Raw genomic sequence first — 13,882 nt, 5'->3', positions numbered from 1 at the left:
AAAGATAATACGAGTTCAGATCTCCATACTGGCCAGCTGCCAAAAAAAAAAAAAAAAGTCCTTCCTTGAACATTTTTTTTTTTTTTATGAACAAAAACTTCCTTGAACTTTTGAAGTACCCTCATATTTTGCTTATTTGGCTTATTGAAGTCTTAGTTTGATTTTTTTTTCCCCCCTGTTAGGGATTTGCAACAATTCTTGCCGAAGCTGTTTCCTCTCTGGATTTGCCCGTGACAGTTATTAATCTTAAAGAATATGACCCAGATGATCATCTCGTGGAAGAGGTGGGTAATTTTATTTTTTCTTCAATCAAAATGCTCATATTTAGTTAACCTACTGTCTTCTGGGGTAAATAGAATCTTCAGAATAAATTTAATTTTCATGTTAAGGGATTTCAGTTGGTTAAGTTTTCAGTGTGAGTCAGAAGCGTTGATGTGTGGTGCAGTGCACTGATTCTCACGTGGCCTCCTACTGGTATGCCTTTGGGCTGCAAAACAGCAATGGATAATATGTAAACAAATGAGTGTGGCTGTGTTCCAATAAAACTTCATTTAAATATACAGACCAGATATGGCCTGTTGGTTGTAGTTTGCCAGCCCCCTTTAAGTGGATAAATGTCTAGCTGTAACTGTCCATTTCTTTCTCTAATATTTGCACAAATTAGAGTGCAAATGAGTGAGCTTGAATCTGCTCTAAATTATTTGTGAAAAAATATTAGCAAACTGTGATATTTAATTATAAATAAGATACTACTTGCAACTTACCAGAGATTACTTGTGACTTAACCTCATGACTTGGAACTGTTCAGATGCATTCAAGCAGATAAAATACTAGGCTAGCAGGACTGAGGATGTATTTTGTTTCCTTATGTGGATTATGGTGCTAAGTGTTGAGTTACTTTACGTTTAAAAATTGTATTGCTTTAAATTTTCAGGTAATTTTTTAAGAGATCTTTTTGTGTTTTTTCTAGACTGATTTGGATTTTGTTTCTAATATGACAAATCAGAGATGATAGGAATTTATAGTATATGGAGGCATGTTGGCAAGAGAGATGGATGAGTTTTTGCCTCTGCGCAAGGTGTCCCTGCTGTGATTTCTTTCACTTTTGAACATGAGTGATGTTTATGAAAGCACCCTTTGTCTTTAGAGATTATTATGACGTGAATGCCAGCATTTTAAGAAAGGTTTTCTTCATTAAGATAATGTATATCTTGAATATTCTTCTGAAACAATTACTTTCTTGGTTAGGTTACTAGTAAAAATGTCTGTGCCTTCCTGGTTGCTACGTATACTGATGGCCGACCAACTGAGAGCGCAGAGTGGTTCTGCAGATGGCTAGAGGAAGCATCCAGTGATTTTCGATTTGGCAAAACTCACCTGAAGGGTATGAGATATGCGGTATTTGGCCTGGGAAATTCTGCCTATGTGAAACACTTCAACAAGGTAGGTATATGCTGAATTATAGGGATAAATTCTCCTTTAATTAAAAAAAGTGTATGTGAAAGAATCCATAAACTTTGGTATTAATAATATATTGTTCGTGTTATGCTTTATAGCTGGAAATTCTTACACATACATATCTAAACTTGCCATGTAGTAAGCTCGAGTAGATTTTTGTTAAATACAATGAATGAATATGTCTCATATTGTTTAGTGTCTTAGTGGCCTGGTTTCACATTGTTGAGTCCAGCCTCCTGTCCCCAGGCAGGACCTTGTGGATGGAAGATCACTGAGTCTTTGTATTCTCTCAGTTGCCTGTTCTGATGTTGAATAACCTTTACCGTCCAAGCAAACTTTTAAAAATTGGTGAACTCATTTTCTTTAATTCATTAAGTTTTAAAGGGAAATAGAAGAAAATCATTTATTGTCGTTTATGTAACAAAGCATTACATAAAATGTTTGTTTTCCTGAGTCTTTTTTGTAAATGAAATGAACTTGACTCCTTTTCTTTTTCATCCTGTTCTCTGTAGCTTTAAAAAGTAAAACTATGGAGCCTCTTAGTTTCTTAGTGGTTCTAAAAGGTCACCAGCTTTTTGTATGTGTACCTCTCCCTAGAGATGAGCCCAGCCTGCTTGCCTGTCTTTGTTGGAATGCAAGTGATGGTGTATCACTTCTCCCAAGGTGATGGAGACACAAAGGATTACTCAAAGCTCATTTCTCCAGAGCAGTGAGAGGCCCAGATGGGGTTAATCCCAGGCAATTCCTTCAAGAGAGAATTCCTAGGAAATAACCCTGCATTAGGTTTTCTCTCAGTTTTTATTGTCCAGGCAAAAAAGTTACAGAAAAGGAACACAGGTGGTTACAAAAAGAACGAGATAATCGTCATGGCAACACTCAGTTCCCCAGGAAACTTAAGGAAACAACTGAAGGCGAGATGTGGAACATCCCCTAACTAACAACTTTGAAGCTTTTAGCTCATGTACTTTCCCATCATCAGATTTAGCTTCACCAAGGACAACTGTCCTCAGAACGAGCATTTTTGCTGTGTTACAGTTTTTTTGTCTACAACAGAGACTTTAGTCCTGGGAAAGTTTTCTGTTTTTCCCAAGCTTAGCATTTCTGTATGCAATACTAAAAGGTTAGGCTGTACCTTAAACTACAGGGCTGTGCTTGCTAAAACTACCTTTGCTTTATTAATATTGGTATCCTCCACAATGGTGGAGGTGGGGAGCTTTCTTCAAACTTGTTTTCATTCAGTTATATTATGGTGTAGATTTCCCCCCATATTTTCAAAGGAATTGGACCAAGAATGGGAAAATTCAGTATGTAATTTTATTTATGTCTTGCCACTCAGGAAGCCTATTAAGTTTTTGAACTATTACCTGCACTTCCTGGTAACCTCTGTGGTTCAGTTTAATTGCTTCATATCACAATGAAATAAATTTTTGAATTTATGAAATCATGAGTCTTACAAAACTGGTTACATTTGCCCTTTATTACTAAATGGGCTTTGGTTCCACTGGCTTTATTACATTTTTTGGAACTAATGTATTCTGTTAATACCTATTTTATTCTGACCATGATTTAGAGTGGTAGTTTTTAAATTCTTTTTTGGTTATTAACCTTTTATTTAATGAAAGGGTTTATCTGTCCCTTTGTTATAGAAAATCTTGGCAGAAAATGAGAATATATAAAATGGAGCCTTCTGGGTTGAGGCTGGTGCTGGAGGACCTGAGGCCCTGTTGCCAAGCCCTTTCCTCTTCCTCAGCAGCAGCCCAGCACCAAGGGGCCCACGAGAACTTTGGGTGTTTGCAGAGCAGTCTAATAACCTGGTTTAGAGGATCATGTTTTAGCTCCTCTATGTCTTTTTCTTGCAGGTTGGCAAAAACGTAGATAAGTGGCTCTGGATGCTCGGTGCTCACCGTGTGGTGACTCGAGGGGAGGGTGACTGCCATGTGGTTAAAAGCAAGCATGGTAGCATCGAAGCTGACTTCAGAGCTTGGAAGGCCAAGTTCATCTTCCGGCTCCAGGCACTTTGTAAAGGAGAGAAAGAGTCCTGTGGCGGCAGCTGCAAGAAAGGCAAATGTAAATCTAACCAGCGTGGCTCAGAGGAAATGGAGCCAGGGTCTCCCACCCAAGACGAGCTGCAGCACAGAGACACCGAGGTGGGTGTCTCTGTTTATTTTTCTCTGCTTTCCTCTCGCGTTTGGAGGTACTGCACCTGACCTCTGCCCCGAGAAACCATTTCATTGGCTCCTGGTTAGAAGGAAGATCAGAAACTCACGTGATGGTTCAGAGACAGTGTGGCTTTAGGAGTTAAGCTGTATTATGCTAGATACTTTCATGTGTCTTTAATCATTTCTTTAATCATTGCACTGTCAGAGTCAGATTTTTACAACATTTTGCAGATGGAGAAATGGAGGGCCAGCCCCGTGACTCACTCGGGAGAGTGCGGCGCTGGTAGTGCTGAGACCACGGGTTTGGATCCTATATAGGGATGGCCATTGTGCTCACTGGCAGATCACACCGTGCCGAGGGTTACGATCCCCTTACCAGTCAAAAAAAAAAAAAAAAAAAAAAAAGAAATGGAGGCTCAGAGAACTTAAATGTGTCCCAGACTGAGCGCATGTCTTATTATTCTCAGCTCTCATTCTCCTCCTGACCTAAATGACCCCGTTAGTCACTCAGACTGAAGGCTGCGAGTCATCTAGATCCGTCTCTTTCTCCCCTCACATTCTAAGCATGTCTTTCTTCCTTCTTCAAATACCCCAGTTCCTCTGAAGCTCATGTCTTCAGGCTACATCACTTCTGCCCTCTTCCCAGCTATTATTTTTGGGTTACCTGGTCACTTGCGTCATTCAGGAACAACTTTAAATTCTGACTCATTTTCTGTCCCCCCTTGTTCCTATCACTAATCTTTGTGGCTGGGACATCCATGGAGATGATTGGTCCACACCCTGAATGAACCAAATGGGCTTCACCTTCCAGCAGCTGTTTTCTTCGCTGACCTTGCTCTCTCCCTTTCGTGGTCACCTCTGAAATTCAAATTCCTGTGACACTTACTCTGACCTCACTCTGGGGCCCCAAAATTCTTTTGATCTCATCCCTTTTCACTGGGTAGTGGAAACTGCTTACTTTACTTCCCTCCTTGAACCCAGTTTAGATTTTTATAGTCTTTGTAGACATCTGCAATTGCCTTCACTCTCACTCGATTTTTTAACTCGACCAGCCAAACCCCAAGCTAGGTTGAAACCTACTGCCTGCCTTCCCCATGCCTGCTCCTTACTGCTAGAGCACAGATTCCTGACCACAGGCTCGGGCGTGCACCCAGTGCTGCCCACCAGTCTCACTGCACGCCTTGTACATTTCCTTTCTCACACTCCAAGATGGCTGTTTCCTGCCCTCCTTCTCAGAGGGGAACTCTCGTATAGTCTCCCTACCCCCTCTACAAATCTTCACCATCTCTCCTTTCGAGAAGACCAGGTATCCGGTTCCTGTCAAAGACTCCTGTCTGTCCATGGCCTGGAATCAAGGACCAGGCTCCTTCGTTTATCATATCGCTCTCTCCTGTATCATTAGTCTCTCCCCCTGTACTGGCTTGTCCCCATAAGTATATAAATATGCTCTGGAATCACCTGTGTCTAAACGAACACAAAGAGCAAATAAAAATTTTTCTTTTATTCTACATCCTCCAGCCTTTTTTTGTTCTTTTCCCAGCCAATTTTTTTGCTTATATTTGCTTATCTTCCCTTCAATTAACTCTTAACATTTTTAAAAACTTTTTTTATTGAGGTAAAATTTATATAACATAAAATTAACCATTTTAAACTATACAATCCTGTGGTATTTAGTACATTCGCAATGTTGTGCAACCACCACCTACGCTGAGTTCCAAAACCTTTTTATCACTTCAGAGAAAACCTCTTACCCATGAAGCAGTCACTCCCCAATTCCCTTCCCCCAGCTTGGCAACCCCCAATTTGCTTTCTATTTCTATGGATTTATATATTCTGGAGATTTTATATAAATGTAATCATATAATGTGTGACCTTTTGTGTCTTGCTTACTTCACTTACTATGTTTTCAAAGTTCATCCATATTGTGGCATGTAGCAGCACTTCATTCCTTTTTATGGCCAAGTAATATTCCAGTGTATACCACATTTTGTTGATCCATTCATCTACTGATGGACATCCTGGTCGTTTCCACATTTTTCTATGAATAGTGCTAGTATGAACACTTGTTTGAATACCTGTTTTCAGTTCTTTTGGGTATATATATATATACCCAGGAGTGGAATTGCTGGCATGTGGTAATTCTGTTTTACTTTTTGAGGAACTGACAAGTTATTTATCATAGTGGGTGTACCATTTTACATTCCTGCTGGCAATGTATGACGGTTCCAGTTTCTCCACATTTTCACCAACACTTGTCATTTTCCGTTTTTTAAAAAATTTTTTTATGGCTGTCCTAGTAGGTGTGAAGTTGTGTCTCATTGTGATTTTGACTTGTGTTTCCTTAATGACTAATTTGGTTGAGCATCTTTTCATGTGTTTATTGCCATTTGTATATTTTCCTTTGAGAAATGTTTATTTAAGTACTTTGCCCATTTTTTAATTGTGTTGTTTGAATTTTTGTTGTTGAGTAGTAAGCATTCTTTACTATATTCTGGATAGTCACCTTTATCAGATATATAATTTGCAAATATTCCCTCCCATTTTGTAGATTTTCTTTTCACTTTCTTGATTGTGTCCTTTGATGTACAAAATTTTTTAATTTCTATGAAATCCAATATATCTGTTTTTTTGTTGCTCATGCTTTTGGGGTGGTATATGTGAATTCATTGCCAAATTCAAGGTAATAAAGATTTACCCCTATGTTTTCTTCAAAGAGCATAGTTTTAGCTCTAATGTCTTTGATCCATTTTGAGTTAATTTTTATATATGGTGTGAGGCAAGGGTCTAGCTTTATTTTTTTGCATGTGGTATCCAGTTGTCCCAGCAGCATTTGTTGAAAAGACTCTAATTTCTCTGTTGAGGAACTTGGTACCCTTGTCAAAAGTCATTTGTCCTTAGATGTGTTTATTTCTGGGCTTGCTATTGTAGTCCATTGGTTTATATGTCTTTCTTTATGCTGGTACTGTTTTGATTACTGTAGCTGTGTAGTAAGATTTGAAATCACGAACTGTGAGTCTTCCAACTTTATTCTTTTTAAACATTGCTTTGGCTATTTGGATCCCCTTGCAATTCTATATGAATTCTGCAAAAAATGTTGGAATTTTGATAGGGATTGCATTGGATCTGCAGGTTGCTTTGAGTAGTATTATCATGTTAGGAATATTAAATCTTTCAGTCCATGAACATGGGATGTCTTCCATTTATTTATGTAGTGTGTAATTTTTTTAGCAGTGTTTTGAATTTTTAGTATTTTTTTTTTTTTTTTTTTGTCTTTTTGTGACCGGCCCTTGGCTTGGTGTCGTTCGCACCGCGCTCAGCCAGTGAGCGCACCTGCCATTCCTATATAGGATCTGAACCCGTGGCGGGAGCGCCACTGCGCTCCCAAGCGCTGCACTCTCCTGAGTGCGCCACGGGGCCGGCCCGAATTTTTAGTATTTAAGTCTTTCACCTCCTTGGTTAAATTTTTCCCTAGATATTTTATTTAGTTGAATGCTTTTTGATTGAGTTCCATAGTAGTCAGAGGAGATACTTAGAATGCTTTCATTCTTTTAACATTTACTGAGACTTGTTTTGTGGCCTACCATATGGTCTGTCCTGAAGAATGATCTGTGTGCACTTGAGAAAAATGTGTAACCTGCTTTTTTTGGGTGAAGTGTTCTGTGTATGTCTGTTAGGTCCAATTGGATTATAATGTTGTCCTGGGCCTTTATTTCCTTAATGATCTTCTGTCTAGTTGTTTTATTATTGACAGTGGGATATTGTGGTTTCCAACTATAATTGCAGAACTGTCTGTTTTTCCCATCAGTTCTGTCAACTTTTGTTTCATATGTTTTGGGCTCTATTGTTAGATATGTAAAATGTTTGTAACTGTTACATCTTTTTGATGGATTGATCCTTTTATTAATATACAATATTTTTTGTCTCTTGTAACAATTTTTGACTTAGAATCTGTTTTGTCTGATAGTCACCTCAGTTCTCATTTGATTACTACTTGCACAGAATATATTTTTGCTGTCCTTTCACTTTAAACCTGTTTGTGTCTTTGGATCTAAAGTGAATCTGTAGACGTTTTTTAAAATCCATCTGCCTGTCTCTGTCTTTTTTTTTGTGCTTTTATGTGACCAACCCCAATGTTTCTACCTTTTAATTGGAGAGTCTAATTCATTTTCATTAAAGTGATTACTGATAAGGAAGCGCTTCTGCCATTTTGCTGTTTTCTTTATATCATGCATCTTTTTACTTCTCAGTCTCTCCAATGCTGCCTTTTGTGTTTATTTTTTAATTTTTAATTTTTTTTAGGTTTTATATATTTATTCGAAGGTAATTCAACAACAGAATAAAGCCCTTTTAGCATTATGATCCAATGTTTTGAACTCTTTTTCTCAGCAATTCTGTTTATTATAACTTTTATAATCCTGAGGAGATTCTTTTATCTGAAGTTTTCCATGCATTCAAGCATTTTGCATGATGTCTGATGTGATCAGTAATAAATGTTGAAATGAAGTAGCTATGATCATAACCCTCTTGTAATCTAAAAACAATGGGTATTTTCTTTTCTGTACAAGCAGCTATGAAGTTTTTAGGGAGTAACTGTCCATCTGAAAGAAACTGGTCATCTTTTTTTTGATCAATCAGTATGTCCAGTTGAGAACTTAGATAGATAGGACTTCACAAGGTGGGTGGCATCATAAGCCTTCCATTTATTTTGATTTGTTCCCAAATATCCACTAAAGGCTTTTTTGCCCCACGGAAAAAACACTGGGTTGCAAATTGGTGGAAATGCTGGCACAGATTTGTGTTCTCCATGATTTTTTGAAGTATAAATCAGAGTTCCATGGCCTCCCATGGAGTGGCCAAAATAGACATCCTTTGAGGATCCACTGGAAATTGGCATTTATGAGTTGGGGAAGCTCCTCCATTATGTGAGAGTTATTCTGTAGTTAGTTTTCTAAGGTTCTTCAGTGGCATCCACATAAAACCCAGCACCAGTGCCGAAGTCCCAGCTTTCATCTTCTCCTTTAATATTGCAGCCATGAGGGCTGGTATCTGGAGCAATGACGACAAGGCCACGTTGTGACATAGCTTGATGATAACTAGAATTTCATATGAAATTTTGTTCTGTGCAAGTTAAACCAGACAGCCAGTATACTGCAGGGCACTTTCTAGTTTCTGCCTTTGGTGGCAAGCAGATAGCAAATCTTATTTTGCAGTTCATTTCCACACTGTTATGTTCAAAAACTTTCTGCAACACCCCAAAGCACTTGCTGCTGGAAATTTGTTTCAGTGACATTCTTTTCCTGTCCATTTGCTGCTTGTTTTTTCATGTGCATCAAGGGGCAGATGATCCTCCAGTGGTGGCTGCAGCACAGAGAGTCCTTCTTTTGTGTTTTATGGGATTTTTTTGGTATGCCATTTTGATTCATTTCTTGGAGTTTTTTGGGCTTCTTGGATGTATACATTTATGTCTTTTATTAAATTTGGGAAGTTTTCAGCCATTATTTCTTTAACTATTCCTTCTGTTTCTATGCTCATCTCCTTGTGGTGTTTGCAGTATGTGTATGTGGGTACTCATGATAGTATCCTACAGGTCTCTTAGGCTCTGTTCATTTTTCAGATTGGACAATTTCAAGTGATCTGTCTTCACATTTACTGATTCTTCTGCCTGCTTAAATCTGCTATTCAAACCTTCTTGTGAATTTTTTAGTTTAGTTATATGTTTTATTTCTTTTTTCTTTTTTTGTTCTTTATTTTAGTTCGTTATATGTTTTAGCTCAAGAATTTCTTTGTGTTTCCTTTTTATAATTTCTCTGTCTTTGTTGATATTGTTCTCCCTGTTTCATTTAGCTCTTTATGGTTTCCTTTTGCTCTTTGAGCATATTTGAGAAAGTCAACTTGAAGTCTTATGTAGTAAATCTAATGTCTTTGTTTCCTCAGGGACATTGTTTTAGTCTATTTTGTGCTGGTGTAATAGGATACCTGAGTTTGGGTAATTTATAAAGAATAGAAATTATTCTCTTACAGTTCTGTAGTCTGTGAACTTCAAGATCAAGGTGGTGGCATCTGGTGTCTAGCGAGGGCCTCCTTGCTGTGTCCTCACGTGGCAGAATGTGCAAGGGGAAGAGAGAATGAACTGATTTGCACAGCCCTTTTTATAGCATCAGTAATCCATTTATGAGGGTGGAGCCCTCATGACCTAAACACCTCCCAAAAGGTCCCACCTCCTGACCCTGTTGCATTGGGGATTAAGTTTCCAATACATGAACTTGGGAGGGGACACATTCAAACCATAGCAGACCGTTTCCATAATTTTTGTTTCTTTGCTTTATAATTTTTTGTTGAAAAGTGGAAATTTTGAATGTTATAGTGTGTTAATTATGGAAATCAGATTCTTTCTCCCCTTCAGGTTTTTTCTTTTATGTAGTTCGTTTCTAGTTTACCTTTACCAGAAGCACGTGGCCTTAGGGAATTGCAGCTGTGACTCTGGTCTTGGGTTAGATCTCTTCCTCGCAGCCTCTCCTGGACTTTACCTCCTCTTCCAATCTCCTGTGCAGCTGTCAGAACAGGGTCTCCAGAGTTCAGCAGATACTCTCAGCTCCATCTCTCATTTACCTCCTAGGATTCCCTTTTTAGTTCATATTTGGCTTCTTTGGATTTTGACATTTTTGCCAACTTGGTGATGCATTTAAAATTGTGCTTTAAAAATATTTTTATTCTTCAGTTTTGGTTGTTTTCTGCAGGAGAGTTGGATAAGGTGTCGAATCTGCCGTATGGCTGGTAACCAAAGTCCCAGTTAACTCTTATACACTCCAGTTTGGCTCTGACCCTGCTGAGGCTGCTCTTTTCCATGTCTGGGGGACTTCATGTTGTGAAGCCTGGCAGGTGGTTCTCCTCACCTGCTTGACTTCTCCACAGCACTGGATGCAGCTGCTTCCTCGTTTGAATCACTCTCCTCTTCACTTTCATGACATCATACCCATGATTTTCTCCCTTTTTACTTGGGATCGTGTTTATTCAGCCTCTAAATGTTGGAGTGATTCGTGTTTGGTGCTCCGTTATTTCTGTGTTGCTGCTTTCTTCGTGGATGATCTCATTTAGTTTCACGGCTTTAAACACTGTCTGTGTGCCCCTTATTCCCACATTTGTATTTCCAGCTCTGAGTTCCACCCTGAATCCTCTTCAAAATTTGTGCTTGTGTGTCTAAGACATCGCATACTTTACAAATCCAAAATAGAGCTCTTTATTTTCACTCTCCCAGTCTATTCCTCCCTTGTGTTTTCATCTTAGTGAACATTACCACTATCTCAGTTGCTTAAAAAAAGAAACCTAAGAGCCATGCTTTTCTTTTGTTTTCTTTTTTGTTTTTGGTGGATGGCTGGTACAGGAGTCTGAACCTGTGACCATGGTGTTATAAGGCTGCGCTCTAACCAGCTGAGTAAACTGCCTAGCCCCTAAGAGCCATGCTTGGATTTCTTGCATTTAGTTCCCCAGTAAGTCTGAAATAGAGGCCAGCAAACTTTTTCTGTAAAGGGCTAGCTAGTAAATATTTCCCTCTTTGAGGGCCTTATGGTTTCTGTTGCAACTATCAACAATGCCAGTGTTTTAAGAAAATAGCCATAGACAACGAATAGTAAATGAATGGTCCTGTTGAGGTTTGGCTTGAGGCTGGCTGGATTTGGCTGGTGGACCATAGTTTGCTGACCTCTGGCCTAAAATATCTCAAATTCATCCATTTCCCTCCATATCTGTTGCTAACCTGCAAGATCAAGCCATATTTCTTAACTAGACTACTATAGGACACTACTCTCTGCCTTCTCCAATCTGTTCCCCATCCAACATTCAAAGTAATGACAAATGAGTTTGAACATCTGATCATCTGCTCTCCTGTTGCTCTTTAGTTTAGGCCAGCATCTTTTCTTCCCTAGAGTATTACAGTAAGTTGTTTGGTTATCCTAATCTGCAGTCTCGTGTCTCTTATGTTATATTCTGTTTTCCCAGTGGAGTGAGCTATTGAAATGCAGATCTATATTATTTCTTTGTTTAGACCACTTTAGAAGCTTCCCATCCTCTCCCTCCAGGACATATGTGGTCTGGCCTGTGTCTTCCTCTGTAGCATTTTCTCCCTGTGATGTCTGCCTTACTCTTTATCTACTGGTCATTTCTGAATTGCTTATAGCTGCAGCGTGCCTCCTGCCACTTGCCTAAGTGCCTTTGCTTGTCCATCTCCACCAGCTTTCCCCTGATCTTTCCCTGGCTAGGCCAGGTGTCATCCCACTTGGGCAACCTCCCATGGTTTTTGAGCCAGGCTACATGGCTTCTTTTTGTTTTCCTAAACCTTTTCATGAAAGCATTACTACTCTACAGTATATGTGTGTGTGTATGTGTGTGTGTCTGTTGCTGGATTTGAATCTTTCTGAGGACTAGGGGAATGTGTTACACTGATTTTCTAGCCCTAGTCCCTACCATGAAATGTATTTAGTGTTTGTCAAAGAGAACTGTGACGTTTTGGAAGGTCATAGACCCAAGTTAGTAGCAGTTGTGATTAGGTTTTATGTGAAAATGAAGTGGGTTCTTTTGGGAGGAAGTAAATCCCTGACATGACTTTCTGCCAGAAACTCTGAGGTTCTGAGTAGAATGTCTAGAGGAGAGTCTAAGACAGGGGTCAGCACACTGGTTCATTGGCCAACCCAGCCTGCTGCCTGTTTTTTTAAATAAAGGTGTTGGGAGCACAGCCATTCTTTTTCATTTATGTATTGTCGTAGCTGCCTTCATGTTAGAGTGGCAGAGTTGCATAATTGAGATGCAGGTTGTATCTCTTGCAAGGTCAGAAATATTAATTATTTGGGCCTTTACAGAAAAAGTTACTGACCTCTGATGTAGGATAAGATGGGGAGATTGGACTAGATGATCGCTGATGTCTCTTCTGTGTCTAAGACTGTAATTTACTGGAAATGAGGAAGTAGGAGCACAGGACACATGGGCATTACTGATTTTTGTTATAATTGTAGGAAATAATTTTGTCAGGAGAACCTAATGTTTAGACACATTGATTTGGAAACACTGGACTGGAAGATGTAACAAACTGACTGATTGTTAGAAAGTGTGTTTCAGGTGGTATTCTCCTCTCTGTTCTTGATAGTTTGGGAATGAGGCTGGGAGATGAGGGTGGAGTTAACTGTCAGAGATTTCTGTTGAAGCTGGGCTGGGACGGGTTGATGAACACCTCCATACGTTTGTTTCTGGAAAGAGTGTTTTTGTCATCTGGAAGCAAGACAAAGAAGACTGCTCATTTATTGACAAAACAAAAGATACAGTGAGCTGGCCCCAGCCCCTCTTCTGTAGGATCAGGCTTGGTTTTGAGTAAGAGATGGTGACAACGTCCATGATAGTCACATCGTGAGGGGCAGGCCAAGGACTGACCTTGAAGAGGGGCTGTTTTATTTTGTATTGAATGCTTGATCAGTGACATCTGACTGTATGGTGTGTCTCTGCTGTACTCTGGGGCCTATTGGCCAGCACATGAAGGTTATCAATATCGTTTCTTTTAACTTTGAATTAATTTTTGAGTTATTTAGTTAGTGCCTGCTGTTTAAAACAAACTACTACTTCACTTCTTAAGAATCTGTTTATACTTTGATTCTGCCTTAGCATCTCATTGGAGAAAGGTGTGAAGGCTTTGCCTGTACCTGTCACTTGCTAGCTGTGATTTCTTAACTTCTCTAGCCCTTAATTTCCCATCTATAAGATGATGCTGAAGGTATCTACATCATAAGCAGTTAAGGATTAAATGAGTGTGTATATAGAGAAGAGTCTGTGCTGGGCACATAGCAGATACTCAACAAAGTTTCCTTCATAGCGACGTCGTGTTCCTGCACTTCCGCCCAGCACGGGCTTCCCTCCCCGAGTCCCACCCACCTCGTCTTCACGTGGGAGGGCAGGGAGGTGTCAGTTGTTCTCACTCTGTGACTCCCTTTCACAGTGATCAGTCTGATGCCAAACACCTAAGGTGATTTTTTTGAATTAAAAGTTTAAAGAGTGTGAACTCTCAGTGTGGGAGGGAGTGTGAGAGAACTCTGCATTTGCTGCTTTGAGCAGTGTGTTCTGAAGCACTTATCTTCCAGGAGGACGAGCCCTGTGACAACACCAGTGAGGAAGAGTTTGGTGCTGGGGACCGTTGGAGCCCAGATTCTGTGGTTGATGTTGAGGATCTTGGCACAATCATGGATCACGTGAAGAAAGAAAAGGTACTAGTATTTTGGGAAATCTTG

At 39.5% G+C, this 13,882-nt stretch overlaps 1 protein-coding gene and 1 pseudogene across 5 annotated transcripts in view; one reads left to right on the top strand and one right to left on the bottom strand.

Moving 5' to 3' along the window:
* The window catches only part of LOC134372124 (S-adenosyl-L-methionine-dependent tRNA 4-demethylwyosine synthase TYW1), a 216,539-nt gene that overhangs the window by 8,534 nt on the left and 194,123 nt on the right, over positions 1–13,882 (top strand). For 4 of the 5 annotated variants that reach the window (XM_063089340.1, XM_063089338.1, XM_063089336.1 and 1 more), the window contains exons 4-7: positions 183–284; positions 1,249–1,443; positions 3,318–3,605; positions 13,736–13,858. In XM_063089340.1, the coding sequence (XP_062945410.1) occupies positions 183–284; positions 1,249–1,443; positions 3,318–3,605; positions 13,736–13,858 (708 nt within the window). The remainder of the gene's footprint in view (positions 1–182; positions 285–1,248; positions 1,444–3,317; positions 3,606–13,735; positions 13,859–13,882) is intronic. The other variant, XM_063089339.1, reaches the window with a different exon arrangement.
* On the bottom strand, positions 8,025–8,910 carry LOC134371681 (S-formylglutathione hydrolase-like; annotated as a pseudogene).

This window comes from Cynocephalus volans, chromosome 3 (genome assembly GCF_027409185.1).
Source record: "Cynocephalus volans isolate mCynVol1 chromosome 3, mCynVol1.pri, whole genome shotgun sequence".
In the NCBI taxonomy this organism is placed as follows: Eukaryota; Metazoa; Chordata; class Mammalia; order Dermoptera; family Cynocephalidae; genus Cynocephalus; species Cynocephalus volans.
This window is presented reverse-complemented; position numbering and strand designations above follow the sequence as displayed.